The sequence below is a fragment of the Cherax quadricarinatus genome, unplaced genomic scaffold (assembly GCF_038502225.1).
Source record: "Cherax quadricarinatus isolate ZL_2023a unplaced genomic scaffold, ASM3850222v1 Contig41, whole genome shotgun sequence".
NCBI lineage: Eukaryota > Metazoa > Arthropoda > Malacostraca > Decapoda > Parastacidae > Cherax > Cherax quadricarinatus.
Window position 1 is genome coordinate 330,001 of NW_027195067.1, and position 26,670 is coordinate 356,670.

A 26,670-nucleotide genomic window follows, 5' to 3' on the forward strand; every position below is an offset into this window, starting at 1 on the left:
GTGACCATGTGGTTTTAAGCTTCGAATACACAGTAGAGCTACAAGTGGAGGGAGAAGCAGGAAGGCCAGGACGAATGAAGCCAAACTACAAGAAAGGGGACTACACAGGAATGAGGAACTACCTGAACGGGGTTCAGTGGGACAGAGAACTGGCAGGGAAGCCAGTTAATGAGATGATGGAATATGTAGCAACAAAATGCAAGGAGGCTGAGGAGAGGTTTGTACCCAAGGGTAACAGGAGTAATGAAAAAGCCAGGATGAGCCCATGGTTTACCCAAAGGTGCAGGGAGGCAAAAACCAAGTGTGCTAGGGAATGGAAGAAATATAGAAGGCAAAGGACCCAGGAGAATAAGGAGAACAGTCGTAGAGCCAGAAACGAATATGCACAGATAAGAAGGGAGGCCCAAAGACAATATGAAAATGACATAGCAGCGAAAGCCAAATCTGACCCGAAACTGTTGTACAGCCACATCAGGAGGAAAACAACAGTCAAGGACCAGGTAATCAGGCTAAGGAAGGAAGGAGGAGAGACAACAGGAAATGACCGTGAAGTATGTGAAGAACTCAACAAGAGATTCAAAGAAGTGTTCACAGAGGAGACAGAAGGGACTCCAGAAAGACGGAGAGGTGGGGCACACCACCAAGTGCTGGACACAGTGCACACAACCGAGGAAGAAGTGAAGAGGCTTCTGAGTGAGCTAGATACCTCAAAGGCAATGGGGCCAGATAACATCTCCCCATGGGTATTGAGAGAGGGAGCAGAGGCGCTATGTGTACCCCTAACAACAATATTCAATACATCTATCGAAACAGGGAGATTGCCTGAGGCATGGAAGACAGCAAATGTAGTCCCAATCTTTAAAAACGGAGACAGACATGAAGCATTAAACTACAGACCAGTGTCACTGACATGTATAGTATGCAAAATCATGGAGAAGATTATCAGGAGAAGAGTGGTGGAACACCTTGAAAGGAATGATCTCATCAACAGCAGCCAGCATGGTTTCAGGGACGGGAAATCCTGTGTCACAAACCTACTGGAGTTCTATGACATGGTGACAGCAGTAAGACAAGAGAGAGAGGGGTGGGTGGATTGCATTTTCTTGGACTGCAAGAAGGCGTTTGACACAGTTCCACACAAGAGATTGGTGCAAAAACTGGAGGACCAAGCAGGGATAACAGGGAAGGCACTACAATGGATCAGGGAATACTTGTCAGGAAGACAGCAGCGAGTCATGGTACGTGGCGAGGTGTCAGAGTGGGCACCTGTGACCAGCGGGGTCCCGCAGGGGTCAGTCCTAGGACCAGTGCTGTTTCTGGTATTTGTGAACGACATGACGGAAGGAATAGACTCTGAGGTGTCCCTGTTTGCAGATGAGATGAAGTTGATGAGAAGAATACACTCGATCGAAGACCAGGCAGAACTACAAAGGGATCTGGACAGGCTGCAGACCTGGTCCAGCAATTGGCTCCTGGAGTTCAATCCCACCAAGTGCAAAGTCATGAAGATTGGGGAAGGGCAAAGAAGGCCGCAGACGGAGTACAGTCTAGGGGGTCAGAGACTACAAACCTCACTCAAGGAAAAAGATCTTGGGGTGAGTATAACACCAGGCACATCTCCTGAAGCGCACATCAACCAAATAACTGCTGCAGCATATGGGCGCCTAGCAAACCTCAGAACAGCATTCCGACATCTTAATAAGGAATCGTTCAGGACCCTGTACACCGTATACGTTAGGCCCATATTGGAGTATGCGGCACCAGTTTGGAACCCACACCTAGCCAAGCACGTAAAGAAACTAGAGAAAGTGCAAAGGTTTGCAACAAGACTAGTCCCAGAGCTAAGAGGTATGTCCTACGAGGAGAGGTTAAGGGAAATCAACCTGACGACACTGGAGGACAGGAGAGATAGGGGGGACATGATAACGACATACAAAATACTGAGAGGAATTGACAAGGTGGACAAAGACAGGATGTTCCAGAGATTGGACACAGTAACAAGGGGACACAGTTGGAAGCTGAAGACACAGATGAATCACAGGGATGTTAGGAAGTATTTCTTCAGCCACAGAGTAGTCAGTAAGTGGAATAGTTTGGGAAGCGATGTAGTGGAGGCAGGATCCATACATAGCTTTAAGCAGAGGTATGATAAAGCTCACGGCTCAGGGAGAGTGACCTAGTAGCGATCAGTGAAGAGGCGGGGCCAGGAGCTCGGACTCGACCCCCGTAACCTCAACTAGGTGAGTACAAATAGGTGAGTACACACACACACACACACACACACACACACACACACACACACACACATACACACACACACACACACACACACATCCATACCCACAGCCTCCACCCAACACCGAGCTATAGAATCCCACAGTATGCCACCAGGTCTCCCACCCTCACAGGCCCCCCAAACCACAGTGTTGGAAAGGAAACTGAAGGTATGGTACACAAACGCTGATGGAATAACAAATAAGTGGGAGGAGTGGCATGAAAGAGTCAAAGAAGCATCACCAGACATCATAGCTCTCACAGAAACCAAGCTTACAGGTATGATAACAGATGCCATCTTTCCAACGGGATACCAAATCCTGAGGAAAGACAGAGGGAACAGGGGGGGTGGAGGAGTGGCGTTGCTGATCAAAAATCACTGGAATTTTGATGAGCTGGAGAGAGGAGACAGCGGAGAAGAAAGTGATTACATAGCGGGAACACTTCACTCTGGAGGTCCCAAGGTGGTAATAGCAGTGATGTATAACCCACCACAGAACAGCAGGAGGCCAAGGCAAGAGTACGACAAGAGCAATAGAGTGATGGTTGACACACTGGCTAGAGTGGCCAGAAGAGCTCATGCATGCAGGGCAAAGCTCCTGATCATGGGTGACTTTAACCACAAGGAGATCGATTGGGAGAACTTTGACCCACATGGGGGCCAAGATACATGGAGGGCTAAGATGATGGAGGTGGTACTGGAAAACTTCATGTGCGAACACGTAAGGGACACTACAAGAGAGAGAGGAGAGGATGAACCAGCAAGGCTGGACTTAGTATTCACCTTGAGTAGTGCAGATATCGAGGACATCACATATGAAAGACCCCTTGGGGCCAGTGACCATGTGGTTTTAAGCTTCGAATACACAGTAGAGCTACAAGTGGAGGGAGAAGCAGGAAGGCCAGGACGAATGAAGCCAAACTACAAGAAAGGGGACTACACAGGAATGAGGAACTACCTGAACAGGGTTCAGTGGGACAGAGAACTGGCAGGGAAGCCAGTTAATGAGATGATGGAATATGTAGCAAGAAAATGCAAGGAGGCTGAGGAGAGGTTTGTACCCAAGGGTAACAGGAATAATGAAAAAGCCAGGATGAGCCCATGGTTTACCCAAAGGTGCAGGGAGGCAAAAACCAAGTGTGCTAGGGAATGGAAGAAATATAGAAGGCAAAGGACCCAGGAGAATAAGGAGAACAGTCGTTGAGCCAGAAACGAATATGCACAGATAAGAAGGGAGGCCCAAAGACAATATGAAAATGACATAGCAGCGAAAGCCAAATCTGACCCGAAACTGTTGTACAGCCACATCAGGAGGAAAACAACAGTCAAGGACCAGGTAATCAGGCTAAGGAAGGAAGGAGGAGAGACAACAAGAAATGACCGTGAAGTATGTGAAGAACTCAACAAGAGATTCAAAGAAGTGTTCACAGAGGAGACAGAAGGGACTCCAGAAAGACGGAGAGGTGGGGCACACCACCAAGTGCTGGACACAGTGCACACAACCGAGGAAGAAGTGAAGAGGCTTCTGAGTGAGCTAGATACCTCAAAGGCAATGGGGCCAGATATCTCCCCATGGGTATTGAGAGAGGGAGCAGAGGCGCTATGTGTACCCCTAACAACAATATTCAATACATCTATCGAAACAGGGAGATTGCCTGAGGCATGGAAGACAGCAAATGTAGTCCCAATCTTTAAAAAAGGAGACAGACATGAAGCATTAAACTACAGACCAGTGTCACTGACATGTATAGTATGCAAAATCATGGAGAAGATTATCAGGAGAAGAGTGGTGGAACACCTAGAAAGGAACGATCTCATCAACAGCAGCCAACATGGTTTCAGGGACGGGAAATCCTGTGTCACAAACCTACTGGAGTTCTATGACATGGTGACAGCAGTAAGACAAAAGAGAGAGGGGTGGGTGGATTGCATTTTCTTGGACTGCAAGAAGGCGTTTGACACAGTTCCACACAAGAGATTGGTGCAAAAACTGGAGGACCAAGCAGGGATAACAGGGAAGGCACTACAATGGATCAGGGAATACTTGTCAGGAAGACAGCAGCGAGTCATGGTACGTGGCTAGGTGTCAGAGTGGGCACCTGTGACCAGCGGGGTCCCGCAGGGGTCAGTCCTAGGACCAGTGCTGTTTCTGGTATTTGTGAACGACATGACGGAAGGAATAGACTCTGAGGTATCCCTGTTTGCAGATGACGTGAAGTTGATGAGAAGAATTCACTCGATCAAAGACCAGGCAGAACTACAAAGGGATCTGGACAGGCTGCAGACCTGGTCCAGCAATTGGCTCCTGGAGTTCAATCCCACCAAGTGCAAAGTCATGAAGATTGGGGAAGGGCAAAGAAGGCCGCAGACGGAGTACAGTCTAGGGGGTCAGAGACTACAAACCTCACTCAAGGAAAAAGATCTTGGGGTGAGTATAACACCAGGCACATCTCCTGAAGCGCACATCAACCAAATAACTGCTGCAGCATATGGGCGCCTAGCAAACCTCAGAACAGCATTCCGACATCTTAATAAGGAATCATTCAGGACCCTGTACACCGTGTACGTTAGGCCCATATTGGAGTATGCGGCACCAGTTTGGAACCCACACCTAGCCAAGCACGTGAAGAAACTAGAGAAAGTGCAAAGGTTTGCAACAAGACTAGTCCCAGAGCTAAGAGGTATGTCCTACGAGGAGAGGTTAAGGGAAATCAACCTGACGACACTGGAGGACAGGAGAGATAGGGGGGACATGATAACGACATACAAAATACTGAGAGGAATTGACAAGGTGGACAAAGACAGGATGTTCCAGAGATTGGACACAGTAACAAGGGGACACAGTTGGAAGCTGAAGACACAGATGAATCACAGGGATGTTAGGAAGTATTTCTTCAGCCACAGAGTAGTCAGTAAGTGGAATAGGTTGGGAAGCGATGTAGTGGAGGCAGGATCCATACATAGCTTTAAGCAGAGGTATGATAAAGCTCACGGCTCAGGGAGAGTGACCTAGTAGCGATCAGTGAAGAGGCGGGGCCAGGAGCTCGGACTCGACCCCCGCAACCTCAACTAGGTGAGTACAACTAGGTGAGTACACACACACACACACACACACACACACACACACACACACACACACACACACACACACACACACATACACACACACACACACACACACACACACACACACATACACACAAACATACACACACACACACACACACACACACACACACACACACAAACACACACACACACACACACACACACACACACACACACACACACACACAAAAACACACACACACACACACACACACACACACACACACACACACACACACACACACACACACACACACACACACACACACACACACACACACACACTCAGAGGACTCGAATCCCCCAGGGATCAGAGGGGACTGGTTCTGGTAGGAGGGAATGGATGGAGGAGCAATGCAAAAGGATGGAACAAGACTGGGAGAGAAAACTAGGAGAACTTGTTGCAAAAATGGGGACAGAGCTTTCTGTGAAATCGATAAAGAGGTTGGAGGAGGAGTAGAAGCATTGGGAGTCCCAAGTCGAAGCTGCAGATGCCAGGATAAGGGTCCTAGAATATGAGATAGACTGAAGCGAGCTACAGGGGTGTTGACCAAAGAAGGCACAGCAAATGAAGCTGGTACACCCCTACTAAACGAGGAACCCAACGGGAAGGAAGGATACATAAATTACGCTAAGGTCCTATCAGCCCTATCACCCCACCAAGGAATGAAGAAGGAGAGCAGCTTTGTGCAGGTGGTGAGAGGGACAGGCCATATGCAGAGACACATCCATGCCACCAGGAGCTAGAGGAAAGAATAAGGGAGAAAATGGCCATGTACAGACAGGAATCAGAGACCTAGAGGGAAAGGAAATGGGAGGAGGAGAGGGCAAAGTCTGTGTTTATTCATGGGCTTCAGGAGAGTAAGGGAAGGACACACACTGAAAGACGGCAGGCAGAGAGACAGGAAATTGAGAACATCATCAAAGAAATAGGTGAAGAGGAAATGTCTGAGATTGTAAATTTTCAGAGAATAGGGGGGTACCTGAAGAGGAGAAAACGATCAGTCAAGCTGATTTTCAGGACATGAACAATGCAAAACAGGATCCTTCAAGAGAAACCACAGTTGAAGGATTCGGCAGCAAGTAAGAGGGTAAATAACAAAAAAAGGCACAATACCATGACTGGAGTAAGAGGGTGTTCCTAGACTGAGACAGAACAAAAACAGAACAACAGCAGCTGAGGGAGAGGACACAAAAATGAAAGGAGCTAGGAAAGACAAAGACAGAATCAACAGAGGACAACCAGAGCAGGGCAGATCAACAAGAGCAAACACACAGAACCACCCCCAGAACCCCACAACCAATCATGCTATCAAAACCCAGTCCACAATCCACACCCACAGCCCCTACCCCACACTACACTATAGAATCCCAAAATACACTGCCAGGTCCCCACCCTCACAGACCCCAAAATACACAGTGCTGGAGAGGAAACTGAAGGTATGGTACACCAACGCTGATGGAATAACAAATAAGTAGGAGGAGTGGCATGAAAGACTGAAAGAAGCATCACAGAACATCATAGCCCTCACAGAAATCAAGCTCACAGGAATGATAACAGATGCCTTCTTTCCAAAGGGATATCAGGTCCTGAGGAAAGACAGAGGGAACAGAGAGGGTGGGTGAGTGGTGCTCCTGGTCAAAAACCGATGGGATTTTGATGAGCTGGAGAGAGGAGACAAATGAGAAGCAAGAGTACATAGTACTAACGCATCAGTCTGGAGGTTCCAATTGCTGTGATGTATAACCCACCACAGAACAACAGGAGGCCAAACAAAGAGTATGATGAAAGTAATAAAGCGATGGTTGACACACTAGCTGAAGTGGCCAGAAAGGCTCATGGAAGCAGGGCAAAGCTACTGATCATGGGTGGCTTCAACCACAAGGAAATCGATTGGGAGAACTTGGATCCACATGGATCTAAGTTCTGCCCAACCCAATTTTCAATGCCACCCAAGAAACAAGCTCTGATAACTCCATCCACTCTCATATGCAACTCCCACTCAAATCCAAGCCCTCTCACTCATGTATTTATCCAACCTGTATTTGAAACTACCCAAGGTTTTAGCCTCAATAACCCAACTAGGTAGACTGTTCCACTCATCAACTACCCTATTTCCAAACCAATACTTTCCTACATCTCTTCTAAATCTAAACTTGTTCAATTTGAATCTATTACTGCGGGTTCTCTCCTGGAGAGATATCCTCAAGACCATACTAATATCCTCCTTATTAATACCCATCTTCCACTTATACACTTCGATCATGTCTCCCCTCATTCTTCGTCTAACAAGTGAATGTAATTTAAGGGTCTTCAATCTTTCTTCATAAGGAAGATTTCTAATGCTATGTATTAATTTAGTCATTCTACGCTGAATGTTTTCTAACGAATTTATGTCCATTCTGTAATATGGAGACCAGAACTGAGCTACATAATCTAGGTGAGGCCTTACTAATGATGTATAAAGCTGCAGTATGACCTCTGGACTTCTGTTGCTCACACTTCTTGATATAAATCCCAGCAATCTATTTGCCTTATTACGCATGCTTAGGCATTGCTGTCTTGGTTTAAGGATGCTGCTTACCATAACCCCCAAATCCTTCTCGCATTCTATACGGCGATATTCAACATTATTAAGCTGGTTTGTGCTAGGGTTATGGACATTTCCGAGCTTTAGAACTTTACATTATCTACATTGAACTGCATCTGCCACTTTTCTGACCACGAATTGAGTTTGTCTAAATCCTTCTGAAGTTGTGAGACATCAACGTCCGAATCGATTATCCTACCTATCTTCGTGTTATCATCAAATTTGCTTAAGTCACTAGTAATACCTCGTCAAGGTCGTTTATGTATATTATAAACAATAATGGGCCTAAAACTGATCCCTGCGGAACGCCACTTGTTACAGATCCCCACTCAGATTTAACCTCATTTATGCACACTCTCTGCTTCCTATTAGTGAGCCATGCCTCGATCCATGACAGCATTTTTCTCTCAATGCCATGAGCTGCCACTTTTTTTAACAGTGGTGCGATACTCTATCAAAAGCCTTACTTTATCCTGATCAAAAGCCTCAAAAACTTTGCTGAAGAAGGTTAATAAATTAGTTAGGCAGGAACGGCCCCTGGTGAAACCACGTTGAGTATCATTAATCAAATTATGCTTCTTATATTATCAGCTATAATTGACTTTAGTAATTTACCTACAATTGAGGTTAGGCTTACTGGGCTGTAATTTGACGGTAACGACTTGTCCCATGCTTTAAAAATAGGAATTACATTAGCCATCTTCCACATATCAGACACTACACCTGTTTGAAGAGATAAATTAAAAATATTAGTTAAAGGTTCACAGAGTTCCATTTTACACTCTTTAAGAAACCTTGAAAACAGTTCATCATGGCCCGGGGATTTATTTTGCTTTAACCGGTCTATCTATGTGATAACCATATCGCTAGTGATTGTGATATTGCATAATTTAACATCTGTCAGTGTTTTCCTCTGTGAAAACCGAGAGAAAATAATTATTAAGAACAGAGCACATTTCATTTCCCTTGTCAGTGAGATGCCCATAGTTATTTTTAAGGGGACCTATCTTATCTCTAACTTTTGTTCTATAAACCTGGAAAAAACTTTTTGGGTTAGTTTTCGAATCCCTAGCAACTTTAATTTCATAGACCCGTTTAGCTTTTCTTATCCCCTTTTTAACGTCCCTCTTAATGTCAATATACTGATTCATAAGATGACCCTCACCTCTTTTGATACGCCTGTAAATTCCTTTCTTCTATCCTAAAAGATATTTGAGCCTATTACTCATCCATTTGGGGTCATTTTTATTCGATCTAATTTCCTTATATTGGATAAATGTCCTTTGAGCAGCATGTATTGTGTTAAGAAAGCTGTCATACTGATAGCTCTCTTCGTTACTCCAGTCTACAGATGATAAGTGTTCTCTAAGCCCATCCTAATCTGCTAAGCGAAAATCTGGAACTGTTACTGAGTTATCCCTACTATCATACTTCCATTCAATGCTAAATGTAATTGATTTGTGGTCGCTAGCACCAAGTTCCTCTGAAATTTCTAAATTATTAACAAGGGATTCATTGTTTACCAGAACTAAGTCAAGCAGGTTATTACCCCTTGTAGGTTCTGTAACAAACTGCTTCAAAAAACAATCATGAACTACTTCTAAGAAGTCATTTGATTCTAAATTCCCAGTCAAGAAATTCCAATCAATATGACTAAAGTTAAAGTCTCCTAGAATTACTACGTTATCGTGCCTTGTGGCTTTAACAATATCCTCCCATAGTAGTCTCCCTTGGTCCCTATCTAAGTTTGGGGGACTGTATATCACACCTAAAATCAATTTTTCATGTCCCTCTGAAAATTCTATCCACACAGACTCTGTATGGGTTTCAGACTTTATACCTGTTTTTATGCAACAGTTCAAGCAATCTCGGACATACAATGCCACCCCACCCCCCTTCCTGATACTTCTGTCCACTTGGAACAATTTATAACCCTGTATGAGACATTCAGGAGACATGTCCTGATTTTTCGTATTGAACCACGTCTCAATTATGGCAAATACATCAATGTTACCTGCACTAGCAACTAGTCTCAACTCGTCCATCTTATTCCTAGCACTACGACTATTTGTGTCTTTTTTCTTCCAGCTGATTTCTGTTCCTCCACTATGCCTGTTACTCTCCTTTCACCTAATGCCATTGGCTTTCCTATGTTCACTAATAACTCTTCCTCATTCTGCCTATAACTGGTTTCCTTAAAACTCACACTATTGCTACACTCAAAATTCATTGATTTTCCACGAAAACCCATACCACTATCCATTTCTAGTTTAAAAACCTAACTGCTCCCTTAACTGCGTTGGCCAGTGCTCCCACCCCAAGCCTAGATAAGTACTGCACATGTGTGTAATTTATCAACTTGTCGGTTCTCTGAACCATTCATCTACATTCGACTGCCCCAAGTCGTCCCAAATGGGACAACTTGGGGCAGTGGTCCCATTTTGTCACAGTCTACAGCGACCACAATTTGTTAATCTACCTCAACACCATGAAAAACCAGAACACACGTCTGATGAGATGGAGTCTCAGGCTGCAATCCTATAACACTAGAGTCATACATATTGCCGGTAAGGAAAATTTACTGACCGATTCTCTTTCCCTTGTATTGGTTAGGATGTGTTAGGAACAATATGAGTAGCTTAGCTCTTACCCCCTTCTCTTTTGTAATTATGTTGTTTCTTAAATGCTGGTGAGTTTTTTCTTAGTGATGGAACATTCTGCTGCCGTTAGCAGATGTCTTCAGTTAAAGTTAGCCCTAATGTCTTCTCTCTCGCTTTAGGATAGAGTTTGAGTCTCCAGAAAGTTGAGCCCTATCTAATGAGTTGAATGGTTGAGAGAAAAGGCGGTTCCTTTATTGTTCAGTGCCATGGCGGCATGCCACCCATGGAGGTGGAAACCTAGTCCCAGCTGTTAGAGCCCTTTTGGGGTAGAGGTGTGGTTAAGCAAAGAGTATGTTACAGTTTTTTCTGCTTATGTTGCAGTCCCATATAGGAGTGTGACATAGGCCGTTGCGTATGTCACATCCCTATATGGGAGTGTGACAGCCACTTTGATTCAGCCAAAGCAGAAGCAACGTGGTTCACTTGCAGTAAGCATTGGCAGACTTGCCTAGTGGTCTCCAGGTCACCATCTGGAAAAAACCCGGCCCGGGACAAGACCGGCTAACCTACTACAATACAGTGTACATACATGTATATATTATCTGTTGAGGTTTATTTGCTCCATATTCCCATTACGACCAGGTCTCACAGCCCATTCTTTACCTCTGCTCGTAATAATTGCTTTAAGACGATTGAAACAGACCAGGACTAGTTAACATGCTAGGTTTCAATTTATCTCTTTGTCTGAGAACCATGATACTAGTAATATTGTTCTTGAATAATTTGTTATCGTCCTGATATCTTCAATTATTTTTTTTTTTTATTCGCCGGTATTCTCCCGGCCCGGGTCTTTTCCAAGTAGTGGTGACCCGGCCTTGGCTCCCTATCTGGGGAGTGTCTTGAGACCTAAGTCTCCCATGGGAGGAGGTACAAGTACCCCCTCATCTTTGGGACCAACTTATCTTCAATGATGTTTTCCAGAATTTCTTTTTGATCCTCTTAGTGCGAAAAATATGGGACATTAATGTTAAAAATTAGACAGTTCCTTTGTTACGAACGGTAATCTTTCCTGGGGTGCATTTAAATGACCCTATCTCTTCCCTTATCTTATTGTTATATACTCTCTGCATTGGTTTTTGACATCCTCGCAATTTTAGTTTCACTGTCTCTTTTCTCTATTCTTATTCCCCTTTTTTTTGTTTCTCTCTCTTAAATTAAACATGGAAGGTAAGACACATGGGCAACAGTTAGGCAACTGTTCCGAAACGTTTCGCCTTCACAGTACGCTTCTTCAGTCGAGTACAGGAAGTAGGCAGGAGCAGAGATGTGAAGACGATGTAATCAGTCTATCACCCTTGAAGTCGTAGATGTGAGGTTGTCAGTCCCTCAGCCTGGAGAAGAGTTCTGTTTCATAGTCTGAAATAGGACTGACAACCTCCAATCTATGACTTAAAGGCTGATGGACTGATTACATCGTCTTCACATCTCTACTGCTCCTGAATACTTTCTGTACTCGACTGAAGAAGCCTTAACCTCTCTAGGGACAGAGGTTTTTTAGGGCCAGAAGGGAAAAAGACTAGCAAGAAATGACAATAGTCCTACACCACCTGAAAACACTTCTGGAGCAGAGGCACGAACATTGGCCTCTACCCCAGAACAACAGATATTAGAGCCAGCAAATAAACCCCCCCTAAATTCCACCAATATGACATTTGTCTTGCAAACATACAGGGTCTAGAGCCGTCAAAAAACAACAAAATTCCTTACATCAAGGGACTGCTCAAAGAATCACAGGAAGAACTAAAAGCCATAAAGGAAATTTAAAAAAAAAAATACTTCTTCTCTTATGCCAAATCTAAGGAAAAAACATCCAGTATTGGGCCTCTGCTTAGGTGGGATGGGACATATACAGATGATAGCCAAGAAATGAGTGAGATACTGAAGTCCCAATATGACTCAGTGTTCAGCAATCCACTGCCCACTCTAAGGGTCGACAATCCAAATGAATTCTTTATGAACGAAACCCAAAATTTGGTCATCCCAAAAATCTCGGATATTATTCTAACTCCACAAGATTTTGAAGAGGCAATTAATGACATGCCCCTGCACTCTGCCTCAGGCCCAGACTCGTAGAACTCCGTGTTCATCAAGAATTGCAAGAAGTCCCGATTGCGTGTCTTCAGCATTTTATGGAGAGGGAGCATGGACACAGGGGTCATCCCACACACACTAAAAACAACTGACATAGCCTCACTCCACAAAGGTGGCAGTAAAGCAATTGCAAAGAACCAATAGCATGATAGCACTAACATCCCATATCATAAAAATCTTTAAGAGGGTTCTAAGAGGCAAGATAGCCAACCACCTAGATACCCATCAATTACACAACCCAGGGCAACACGGGTTTAGAGCAGGTTGCTCCTGCCTGTCCCAGCTACTGGACCACTATGACAAGGTCCTGGATGCTTTAGAGGATAAACAAAATACAGATGTAGTATACACACACTTTGCAAAAACTTTCGACAAATGTGACCATGGTGTAATAGCACACAAAATGCAGGATAAGGGAATAACGGGAAAAGTTGGTAGATGGATCTTCAACTTCGTGACAAATAGAACACAAAGAGTAATAGTAAACAGAGTAAAGTCTGAGGCAGCCATGGTAAAAAGCTCTGTTCCACAAGGTACAGTACTCGCTCCCATTCTATTCCTCATCCTCATTTATGACATAGACAGAGATATTAGGCATTGCTCTGTTTCTTCCTTTGTGGATGACACCTGGATCACCATGGCAGTGACCTCCATCGAAGACACCGCGAGACTCCAAGCGGACATCAATCAGATCTTTGAATGGGCCACTCAAAACAATATGAAGTTCAGCGAGGAGAAATTTCAACTACTCAGATGTAGAAAACTTGAAGAAATTCAAAATGTGTCAGGGTATACCACAAATTCTAGCCATACAATAGAACAGAAAAGTAATGTGAAGGACCTGGGAGTGATAATGTCAGAGGATCTCACCTTCAAAGACCACAACAATGTATCTACCTCATCCGCTACGAAAATGATAGGATGGATAATGAGAACTTTCAAAACCAGGGACGCCAAGCCCATGATGATTCTCTTCAAATCGCTTGTGCTCTATAGGCTGGAATACTGCTGTTCACTAACGGCCCCCTTCAAGGCTGGCGACATTGCAGACCTGGAGAGTGTACAAAAAACTTTCACGGCACACATAAGTGTGATAAGGCACCTAAACTACTGGTAACGGTTGAAGGTCCTTGATCTGTATTCCCTCGAACGCAGGCGAGAGAGATACATAATAATATACACTTGGAAGGTCCTGGAGAGATTGGTGCGAAACTTGCACACGAAAATCACTCGATATGAAAGCAAAAGACTCGGCAGGTGATGCAACATTCCCCCAATGAGAAGCAGGGATGTCACGAGTACACTGAGAGACAACACAATAAGTGTCCGGGGCCCAAGACTGTTCAATTGCCAACCATTATACATATGGGGGATTACTAATAGATTCGTGGTTGTCTTCAAGAAGGCACTGGACAAGCACCTAAATTCATTACCTGATCAACCGTGCTGTGGTTCGTACGTAAGCTTGCGTGCGGCCAGCAGTAACAGCCTGGTTGATCAGACCCTGATCCACCATGAGGCCTGGTCTCAGACTGGGCCGTTTGGGCGTTGACCCCCGAAACCCTCTCCAGGTAAACTCCAGGTAAGAACAAATTTTGCTTAACTAGCTGATGAAAAGATATTAATTATCATTGTGATTATTGAGGAGAGTTAAATCAATATCCATATTCATGAACTATGAAGAAGGATATGTAGAAAGAAGATGAATGAGGCAGAGTAATCAGAAGGATGAGGCAGAGTAATCAGAAGGATGAGGCAGAGTAATCAGAAGGATGAGGCAGAGTAATCAGAAGGATGAGGCAGAGTAATCAGAAGGATGAGGCAGAGTAATCAGAAGGATAAGACAGAGTAATCAGAAGGATGAGGCAGAGTAATCAGAAGGATGAGGCAGAGTAATCAGAAGGATGAGGCAGAGTAATCAGAAGGATGAAGCAGAGTAATCAGAAGGATGAAGCAGAGTAATCAGAAGGATGAGGCAGAGTAATCAGAAGGATGAGGCAGAGTAATCAGAAGGATGAGGCAGAGTAATCAGAAGGATAAGACAGAGTAATCAGAAGGATGAGGCAGAGTAATCAGAAGGATGAGGCAGAGTAATCAGAAGGATGAGGCAGAGTAATCAGAAGGATGAAGCAGAGTAATCAGAATGATGAGGCAGAGTAATCAGAAGGATGAGGCAGAGTAATCAGAAGGATGAGGCAGAGTAATCAGAAGGATGAGGCAGAGTAATCAGAAGGATGAGGCAGAGTAATCAGAAGGATGAGGCAGAGTAATCAGAAGGATGAGGCAGAGTAATCAGAAGGATGAGGCAGAGTAATCAGAAGGATGAGGCAGAGTAATCAGAAGGATGAAGCAGAGTAATCAGAAGGATGAGGCAGAGTAATTAGAAGGATGAGGCAGAGTAATCAGAAGGATGAGGCAGAGTAATTAGAAGGATGAGGCAGAGTAATCAGAAGGATGAGGCAGAGTAATCAGAAGGATGAGGCAGAGTAATCAGAAGGATGAGGCAGAGTAATTAGAAGAATGAGGCAAAGTAATCAGAAGGATGAGGCAGAGTAATCAGAAGGATGAGGCAGAGTAATCAGAAGGATGAAGCAGAGTAATCAGAAGGATGAGGCAGAGTAATCAGAAGGATGAGGCAGAGTAATCAGAAGGATGAAGCAGAGTAATCAGAAGGATGAGGCAGAGTAATCAGAAGGATGAAGCAGAGTAATCAGAAGGATGAGGCAGAGTAATCAGAAGGATGAAGCAGAGTAATCAGAAGGATGAGGCAGAGTAATCAGAAGGATGAGGCAGAATAATTAGAAGGATGAGGCAAAGTAATCAGAAGGATGAGGCAGAGTAATCAGAAGGATGAGGCAGGCTCGGGCTCAGGCACCTACCCTACCCTAGAAGGGCTGGGCATGGTGTCGATCAATATAAAGTAATTAAATGACGTAACTATAACTAAGAAAATCACTTGTGAAAATAGAAACAACGAACAAAAGTGTAAAAATATAAATAAATAACTTACACATTATTCAGGTGTGAGCTGCGTTCTCTTAATTATTTGACTTCGAGTAAACTTATAATTAATTCTTGAAAGTTGTAGAAAGAAAAAACACCGAGTGCAATAAAAAGTAAATTTTGATATACTAGAAATGAACAGAGATAAACAAGTTATGGTGAGGCAGGATGTTACTTACAGAGTATTAATAATAATGTTAATAATGCGGTAGTTTGTTAATAATATTAACATAATTATAACAAGTAACCCGAGGTAATGAAACATAGTAACGCAGAAGTATAGAGAAATGCACTGAGCGCAATATTAGATATAAATTATAGGAAAGATAATTTTAGACAAATTTTAGCAAGAAAGTAGAGATATTTTTAATGATATATAATTTAAAAGTGATTAGTTAATAAAGCAAATAAAACTGACAAAAATAAAACTACTTATAATAAACCGTAACTCAAAGAAAATGACCAGTTAAATGATGAATAAGAAGTGAGAAGTATCAAGAAGGTTAAATAGTCATCAAGATTGTTTTAGATTTTATCACCGAAGTGGCTAGTTTATTGTGCACCCCATATCCATCCTGTGGACGGTAGCGCGAGAGCATATGGATACACAAAAGGCCTAGGAACTAGGCCCCAAAGGGTTAACAGGAATACATATGGATTTATATCTACATATCTATAGTTCACTTATCTGTTACAAGCAAATTTAGGAAATTTGCTTAGTATATCTGGTATCTTATTTTCATTAATAAGATATCTTGACATGTCACATAGGTTATTATACTGTCTGTCTCTGTATTCCTCAATAAGTGGACAATTAAGCACATAGTGTTCAAGAGAGTGACCATATGCCTGATCACATAATTTACATTTAGTTTGATCATCATCTGTATGTCTCCCAAACTGCCAGAAGTACTTGTAACCAAGCCTAAGCCTGGCCACTACAACATCAGTCAGTGTTCACATTGCAAGTTGCTCCATAAACATACTTATCTACGTTCATGTTATCATAGTGGGTTATAGATCTACTCAGGCTTCTAACTGCATTCCTATAACAATCATTTTCATTATTTACTTCTCTCCTAATATTATTCCTAATGCTAGACACAGTTATACCAAAGTTATATTCTACATTCTCCTTCTGGATACTCTTCTTGGCTAACATATCAACTTTATCATGAAGGAGTAATCCAATGTGTGATGGGATCCATAGCAATTGTACATTAATTCCTTTGTCCCTAATTTTTGAGTATCTATACCTGGCTTCCCCAATGAGCATGTTGTTGGAGTCATTATATGAGCCAAGAGCCTTCAATGATGACATAGAATCAGTAATGATGATAGAGTCAAGCTCAGTGTCATAGGTTAGCTTTAGTGCCATTAGGATTGCAAACAATTCAGTTTGCAGTGTAGACGCCCAGTTGTTAATTCTTATGCCTAACTCAACAAATTTATTATCGTTCTTAACTAGGGAGGTGTCAACAAGAGCAGATGCAGCCCTGCCAGAAGACTCCTGTTTAGATCCATCAGTGTATATAACTTGTGATAACTTATTACTACCAGCTAGGCGAAAAATTTCTTCTTGAGCAGTTGCTTTAACAGAGCATCAAGAAGTGTAAAGTATCATGGAAATTAAACACTGACCAATAATAGTCAAATATCAAGTCGATTTAAAAAAACCAATCAGATCAAAAATTAAAAGATGTTTTCCCTGCAAGAAAACCGTCGATCGTCACTCTGGTCTGGAACAAAAACACAAATACAGTATAATGTGATCCTTTATTGACAGCGTTTCGCCCACACAGCGGACTTTATCAAGTCACAAATAGATCTACCTGAGTGAAGAGTACATGAGTACTCTGGGAGTCTGAAGATTCAACTATGTTATCGAAGCCGTTGTTCTGGTTGAAGTTGTTAGATACACCGATAAGTGGTGATCCCATGATTCTGCGAAATTGTTTTCTTCTCTGGTGGTAAGTCTTGCTTTTCTGTAGTTGATTAAATGGTTGTGGAAATTTTGGTGTTGAACGCAGATGTTTCTTAAATCGTCCGACCTGCCTGCGTACTGGTGTTCTGAAATACATGTTTGGAAGTCTCTGGATGTTTCGGCCACATATTATTGGTTTAATCATTGCAAGGGATTATGTATACCCCTGCAGAGAATTGAACCTTGTCCTGTTTATTAGTGTTGATGTCCTTGATAGAGGTATATGTGGAGGTAGGTACCCCGAATGAGGTATTGGAAAAGAGATTAGAAATATATGTGTTTGACAGTGGATTTAGTGAGGAGGACTATGCATTTCTTCTCAGAAGTGTCTTTATATGCCGGGCATATAAAGATGTTATATGCCCGGCGTCTACAATCTCTATTATATATATATATATATATATATATATATATATATATATATATATATATATATATATATATATATATATATATATATATATATATATATATATATATATATATATATATATATATATATATATATATATATATATATATATATATATATATATATATATATATATATATATATATATATATATATATATATATATATAGGGAGGTACCACCTATAGAACTGGACTGGGGACCCTCATCCTCAGAGAAGACAAAAAACGTACCTCCGGGAAAACTAAAGGTTCTCCCCGGAGCTGTTTGAATATTTTCTTCTACAATCCCCTATATTTTTAAACTACATGTCAACTTTATTAATAGACATAATACATCGATAGAAAACACAGACATGAATACATTGGTACAATGTATCAAAGGTTATGAATCTCCTCCAGCTCCTCCGAAGCTGGACGCGAGCCAAGTATGCAGCATGCATTTTCCCTCGGGATGGCCATACTGAGGCCTCTGATCCCACTGGGACAAATTGATATCGTTGGCTTATGTCCCTGTACTTGCTGATCTTGTACTCCTCCCTGTGGTCAGCAGCTACTCCCTGTCACCCAACACTGTGATGGCTATAGATGTCCGCCAGTGTGGACACACAGGTATAGTCCCATGCTAAGAGCTTGCCATTCTTCCAAGGATAGATGGTGATCTGGTCGGGGCGGTTTGCTGGGTTGTGGGTGTTGGCTGCTAGTGATCGGGGCTCCCTCTCGGCTGGGCATCCAGCTGTAGCAATGGTTCTCTTTATGATGTCATTGACCTCATTGTGCCTTGCATGCCAACCCTTGGTTTTGGAACAGTTAAGACCATGTAGACCATATTGGTTGGCTTGCGCTTCGCCGCAAATACACGTATATTCCGTGTGAATTGGGGCAGCAAGGCGCAGAGCCACTGCTATATGGAGGGTCTTAAAGTCGAGGCGCATTCCCATTGCCGATATGGGAAATGTTGGAGGAAGTCCCTGGAGTGATGTGCACTCACAGCTTGGAGACAGGCAATCTCTTTGTCTGATGTTGCAGCCCTGAGCATGTTGGTAAGCACCTTTTCAGAGATGGGGCCATCCCAGCTTGACATTTAATGAACATTTAAATCACTGTTACATACCTTTATTGACTTATGGAACAGGGAGGAGGAGAGAGGGAGGGCTGATTATTGTGTGGAAGGGGAATCCCCTTCCATAAGGACTTCAGGTAACATAGCTCTCTCTGTGGTTACTTCCCCCCCCCTCCCTGTTACACTCCCTGCATGCCTGCTACATTCCCTGCATGCCTACTACATTCCCTGCATGCCTGCTACACTCCCTGCATGCCTACTACATTCCCTGCATGCCTGCTACACTCCCTGCATGCCTGCTACACCACCTGCTTCTCTCCACATCTTTCATTGTTCGTGATATCTTTTTCGTTAACATGTTTACCCCATTCGTCATATCAGCTTCCTTGATTTGTTCTTTCTTTGCCAGGATAAAAGTGATTGTTAATTTGTTTCCCACACATCCTGGCAAGCTGGAGCAGATGCAATTTATAAACAAACACAAAAACCAATGAATTTTAAGGAAATGTTTGGATGAATATGCTGAGTACATGCTCATTCTCCGAGGGACACAGGGAGACTGACTCACCTCTTAGCTCCATCGCTAGCGCACTCAGCTCACACACTGAGGTCTGGAGTTCGAATCTCCTCCATTATGGCTGGAAAACATTAGGGACATGTTTCCATAAGACACCTGCTGTCCCTGTTTTTTTTTTTTTTTTTTTTAACACAGGGTTTGACAAGCTATTTACAGGTTAAGGATTCCTAACTTTATTGACAAGCTAAGAGCTGTTACCTACATCAGCTCATTTGAAAGCATTTTTATTGCTATGAGACATACAAGTAGGGAACAGGATGAAATTGGAGCCATCTGTGGGCCAGCATTTTCATTTGATCAACTGACTTTATCTCGTTGACATCATTATGCTGTACGAATGTGTTCCATACTCGATTCATCCTGGGTATATATGATCTCAGATGGAGTGATGTTCTGGAGAAGGGTACAGCCAGAGTGAAGTTGCTGCTTTCTGCCCATCTTGTGGCATAAAAGCTTGTTTCACGCTGTCCTTGAAGTGGATCCAAGTGTGGTACTTTGACAATATTGGCCTTGAACATAACAGTAAGGCCACCCACATCCCTCCTATGTTGAAGGCTCTGCTGAAATGACAGATCTATCCAGGATGGGTCCAGGCGAGAGGTGAGACGTCTTGCACTGTTCTCTACTCTGTCAAGCAGTCGCAGATGAGAGGGGGGGCAGGTAAACCAAGAAAGTGGAGCATACTCAAGGTGTGAGCGTACTTGTGCCTCGTACAGAATCTTGCAACCCCTACTGTCAAGTAGATGTGAGATACGGCGAAGTGCTGTAAGCTTCCTGGCTGCCTTGTTTGCAAGATTTACAACATGGTTCTTCATGGTTAGTTTGGAGCCAAATTTCACCCCAAGGATGCCAACTTTTTCTCCAGGTGCCAACACCCTCCCATTCATCCTTACTACTGCACCAGCATTACCATCATAGTGCCTAGAGACAATCATCATTTGCATTTTCTCAGGTGCAAATGTTACTTGCCATCTATTTCCCCAAGCTGATATAGCTCTCAGCTGGTGATTGATGTAGCTTAGAGCAGCTGACATTTCTTCTCTTGGAAAAGTGAATGTAAGTGTACAGTCGTCTGCATATGCATGTGATTCTGGGATGAGATGAAGAAGGTCGTTGAAGTAGACATTCTATAACAATGGTCCCAGCACGCTTCCTTGTGGAACACTTGCCCCAATAGGATGTCTTGCTGATTCCGTTCCATTGAGAACTACACTTAGAGATCTACCATGAAGGTTATCACTGAGGAGACATAGCGTAGAGCCTGCAATTCCCAGTGCTTGAAATTTTGCTAAGAGGCCCTGGTGCCACACCCGGTCGAAAGCACCAGCAATGTCCAGAGCTACCACACAGCTGAATTTGGATTCATCCAGTGACTGGTGCCACTTAGTGGAGAGGTTTAACAACAGATCAGCAGCAGAGTAACCTTTCCTGAAGCCATATTGACGATCACAAAGTAGTGAGTGGTAGTCAAAAAACTCTGTCATTTGTCTTGAGATTATTGTCTCAAGGATCTTACCAGTGATTGACAGGAGTGACACTGGTCTGTAGTTGCTGATTTCTGCTCTGCTCTTCTTTTTGTGAACAGGGACTACATTTGCCTCTTTCCATAGAGAGGGCCATTTACACAGTACTAGGCAGTGCTGAAAGATGTGAGTTAGAGGTGCTGCTAGCTGGTCTGCACATCTTCTCAGCAATCTTGGGCTCAACTTGTCTGGGCCCACAGCCTTTTCTTGGTCAAGCGATTTAAGAAGGAAATGCACCTCCTTCTGCCTTATTGTCACCACTGACAGTTTTGACACAGTTCTTGCAGCTAGCCAAGGAGGGTCCCTAGCTGGATCAGGAACTTGCATTTTGGTAGCAAAGTGTTCAGCAAAGAGGTCCGCCTTCTCTTGGTTACTAGTAGAAGTGGTCCCATCCTGTCGATTTAGAGGTGGAATGAGTTCACCAGGCAGATAACCTTGTCTGTCCTTGACCAGGGACCACCAGGTTTTGGAGCCTATCCTACCTGATGCTAGGTTTCATTTAGTGTCCACCTCCCATTTAGCAATGGCCCACTTTTGAACGTCACCCATATGCCTACAGGCTTGCCTGTGCAAGTTCCTGTTGTAGGTGGTAGGATGTCTCTTATACCTTTGCCATGCTTTGTACTTAGCAGTAGCAGCCACTCTACAACGAAAGCTATACCAAGGCTGATCTGTAGGCTTCGTCACATATTGCAGGTGAGGAATGTGTTCTTGTTGTAGATTAAGGATGTGTCCAGTGAAGGCTTTCACTTGGTTGTCAACATCCCCTTGGAGAAGAGCATTCCAATCGGTGGTGGAGAGCTCAGAGCGAAGGGCTGGCCAATTACCTCTTTCCCATAGCCAGGTTGTGCGTGTGGACTCCTCACCTCGTTCTGTTGGGATCTTAAGTGTCGTATAAACGGCCTTGTGGTCAGACGATCCAACATAGCCGAGGGGTTGACAAGTGGCTAAGTCTTCTGCCAGATCACTCACTACTGGGTCAAGGGAGGAGCCAGAGATGTGAGTAGGGAAATCAACAAAGTTTCTCATGTCAAACACTGCAAGAAGGTCATCAAAGTCCCTCTGTATAAGGTGCTGGTTGAGGTCACCAACAATTATGATATGTTGACAGTTGTGTTGTAGCAAAAGGGAGTCAATATTTTCCATTAGGAAGTTGATGGGGTCTGCATGTTGACACTGAGGTCTGTACATTGCACATGCTAGTACAGAGGTACTAGTGTTTATGCAGAGCTTGAAGAACATCATTTCAAGATGTGTAGGGGTGGCAACATCAATGTGCTGGGCATGAACACTTTTAGAGAAGCACACAGCAACACCTCCTCCTTGCCCTTGCCTGTCTCTTCTCATCCATGAGGTGTATCCAGCAATTCTTGCAAAAGTTTCTGGAGTCCTGTCATCCAAAATGTTTCAACAACAGCTATCATGTCGGGACGACAAGTGTTCACAAAACTATGTGTGAGCTCTCCAACATTAGTAATGAAACCTCGAATGTTGGCCAACAGGATGCTGATAAACTGGCTCCTCATGATGACGTGGTCAGCTTGAGGTGGTGGGTGTGTAGGGAATGTAAGGTGCCTGCCCTTGAGAGAGGTAGGATACTGAGGCAGCTGCAGGGATGTAGGTCTGTGGTCTTGTATAAGGCACAATACCACCTGCTGGGCTGGGATAGGAGTAGCTGAGTGGGTGACGTGTGAGAGTGTTCACCAGTTCAGAGATCCTGCTGGTTTGTTCTGAGAACAGGTCTCTAAACAGGTGGTCCTGTCTGTCAAGTTCCTTTTTCTTCCTACACTGGTCCTCCTGATGTCCTTTCTTGTAGCAGTAATTGCACCTGGTATCTCGCAGGCAGTGTGCCCCTTCTGGTGACAGCGAGAGCACAGTCTAGGTGTCTGGGAGAGTGGACTATGATTTGTTGCCCCTCCTGTGTTTTGCAGATTTGTCCTCAGGTTCTGCCGCTGGAACTGTGTTAGTGGAGGGCGAGATGACTGTAGATGTCTTCCTCCTCCACGTCCTCTTCCACATCCTCTGTCACTTCCTCTACCATTTCTGACAGATGTGTCCCTGCTGTTCGTACTTTGGCACAGTAGGTGATCAGGCGAAGTGACAGTTCCCTGATTATTAACTGCACCAATCTCTGGTTGAGAAACTCCTGACTCAGAACTTGCTGATGAAGCACTGCTGCCAGATTCTAGAATAGTGTCGGCAGGTGTGCTGACAGATGTAGTATCAGAGATGGTATGTGCACTGTCAAGTGGACTGGCAGTGGCTGGAGCAGAGATGTCAGGTGTAGGAGAATTAACAGATCCAAGGCTTCCTTCGTTGCTAGGAAGAGGATTTGTTCCCTCTGTGGTTGTCAGAGGAATTATGTTAGAATTCCCAAAGGTAGTGTTTTGAACTCTGTCAGTCTGTGGGACCTTAGCGATGACAGAATTCCACCAGTTATTTACCCCTGAGTTAAGCTCAGTGTGGGACTTCCAGTCTTTGTCAATAGTGTCACCATCAGCTGAGCAGCTTACGTCACTTGATGCAGGCTTGCACTGACCTACAATAGCTTGGAGGTTATCTAATGATTTGAGGAGCTCATGAAGTGCTTCCCTGTGATGGATTATCTTAGCTGCAACTTTACAACACAGCCCAAGAGGGCATTCTTGATCTTTGGACAGAAGTCCCTGAGGTAGGACTTCTGAACCTTCCTCCTGTAGCTCCAGGCTTGTATCCACATATACCACAGGATTATGGATATCCTTAAATTTTCTGAAATTTTCAACCTGGCTGCAACAAAATTCTTCTTCTGGAATGCAATCTGTGTGGCAGTAGTTGGAACAAGTAGGTTCCTTATATCTAAGAAAAATTTTGTCCCTTGTGGTATACCCACAAACACTGCAGTAACTACTGGGACAATAGCCAGATAGCATAGATATTCTTGCTATTTTGCGATGTGAAGTCATCCCAGAGGAGGCTTGTAGGTTTGCAATGAAGTTCACAGGAGAGAGAGGGTGGGTGGAGGTATCGTGGGTGGGGTGGAGTATATGGGTGGGGATGTTTATAGCGGGGTGGGTAGTGAGGGCGGGCGGCAGTGGGCGGACAAGCTGGAAGTGTTGCCTTCTCACTATCACTTAATAAACACTGTTTATGCTATCCACTTTTCCACTAAAGGAAGATGTTACACAAATCACTATGTTGCATTGTACCAGCCACGTTATTATAAAGCACCAGATGCTAGTACATAGCACAAAACACATATAATATTAGATGCTCACTGTGAAGGCAATAGTGACGTCACTCCTAAGGCCTGCCGCTGTCCCCTCACTCACACCATATCTTATTTATTTATTTATTTATTTATTTATTTATTTATTTATTTCCAATTTGTGCACACATACAGAGGTACAAAAAAAATACAGATAAGAGCAGTATGCCAAAGCCACTTATACTATGCATAGCATTACGGGCTGGCTTAAAATTAACTTAAGATTAACTAAGCAATGATTATTATTATTATTATAATAAAAAAGAAGCGCTAAGCCACAAGGACTATACAGCGCTGCTACTAAGCAATGATGAAATCAGTGATAAAACATTAATGTAAACAGATAACTATAAAGCACAAGTGAGTATTACAAAGACAGGTCATATGGTTGCATTCAGTTAGGTAGTGATTCTGTTAGGTAGTGTATTTAAAAAATAATAAAGTTAGATTGGGTTTTAGGTTTAACATTTATGTGATATAATTGTGAGAAACATTTAAGATATACAATTTATAATGTTCAGTTATTCAGTATTTATTTGGTTTTGGGTGAGTAAGTAATCTTTGAGAAGAGACTTGAATTTATAAACAGGTTGTGTTTCTTTTATATTTACAGGTAATGAATTCCAGATTTTAGGGCCTTTTATGTGCATTGAGTTTTTGCATAGTGTGAGATGGACACGAGGAACATCAAAGAGTGATCTGTGCCTTGTGTTATGGTCATGTGTTCTGTTGAGGTTGGCAAGGAGATGTTTGAGGGGAGGGTTAATATCAGAGTTAAGTGTTCTATGTATGTAATAGGTGCAGTAATAAGTATGGATGTTTGTATGGTGAGTAGGTTTAGTGTATTGAATATTGGTGGAGTGTGCTGCCTGTAGTGAGAATTTGTTATCATTCTAACTGCGGCCTTTTGTTGGGTAATTAGTGGTCTGAGATGGTTAATTGTTGTTGAGCCCCATGCACAAATTCCATAGGTGAGATAGGGGTAAATAAGAGAGTGATATAGGGCCAGGAGGGCTGACTGTGGAACATAGTACCGTATCTTCGATAGTATGCCTACAGTCTTGGAAATTTTCTTAGAAATTTGATGTATATGTGTATGAAATTTGAGTCTATTATCAAGGTGGATTCCTAAGAATTTTCCCTCTGTTAGTTTTGTGATAGGTGATCCATTTATCATTATGTTAAGAGGGACTTCTGTAGCTCTGTTACCAAACTGAATGAAGTAGGTTTTGTCAATGTTTAGTGTAAGTTTGTTAGTCCTCATCCAGGTAGATATTTTCTGTAATTCGGTATTTACAGTATTGGCTAGCGTGACTGGGCTCTGGTGAGAGAAGACGTATGTAGTGTCATCTGCAAATAGTGTGGGTTTGAGTAATTGCGAGGCATTTGGAAGGTCATTTATGTATAGGAGAAAGAGAAGAGGGCCAAGGACACTTCCCTGTGGGACACCAACTGTAATTGGTTGTGCAGAAGAGTTTGCCCCATTTGCGTACACATATTGGCTTCTGTTGCTGAGGTAAGACTTGAGGTAGTTGAGGGAGTGCCCTCTTATACCATAGTGTGACAATTTTACGTGGAGCAAGTCATGGTCAACTGTATCAAAAGCTTTACGTAAGTCAATGAAGATCCCCAGTGGGACTTCTTTTTTCTCTATTGCAGTGTATATATGTTCTAGCATGTGTATAATAGCATCATTAGTATTTTTATTAGGCCTGAATCCAAATTGGCAGGGGTTGAGTATGTTTTGGGAGATAAGGTAGGAGTAGATTCGTTTATGAATTAATTTTTCGAAGATTTTTGAGAGAGGGTGTAAGTTGGATATTGGCCTATAGTTATTCAACTCTGGTCTCCTCCTTTGTGGATCGGGGTGACCCTTGCTATTTTGAGTACTGTAGGGAAGGTGGAGGATTCAATGGATTTGTTAAAGAGTGTTGCAATGATTGGTGATAGCACTTGTGACACTTTTTTGTATATAAGGGGTTGTAAGGTATTTAAATCTCCTGCCTTGTTTTTTAGTGCGTTGATAATAAGGGAGACTTCGTATGGGTTAGTCGGAGCTAGGAACAGTGTGTTCGGGTAGTTGCCGGTGAGGTAGTCATTTGGTGGGGTATCTGAGCTTGGGATTTTATTGGCAAGGT

General features: G+C 43.1%; 1 protein-coding gene across 1 annotated transcript in view; it reads right to left on the minus strand.

Moving 5' to 3' along the window:
- LOC138851161 (mucin-21-like) overlaps positions 1-24,535 on the minus strand; it is a 187,857-nt gene extending 163,322 nt beyond the window's left edge. The window contains exon 1 of the mRNA XM_070079912.1: positions 21,389-24,535. Coding sequence (XP_069936013.1) covers positions 22,986-24,230 — 1,245 coding nt within the window. The 5' untranslated portion in view covers positions 24,231-24,535 and the 3' untranslated portion in view covers positions 21,389-22,985. The remainder of the gene's footprint in view (positions 1-21,388) is intronic.
- Positions 24,536-26,670: the final 2,135 nt, after the last annotated feature.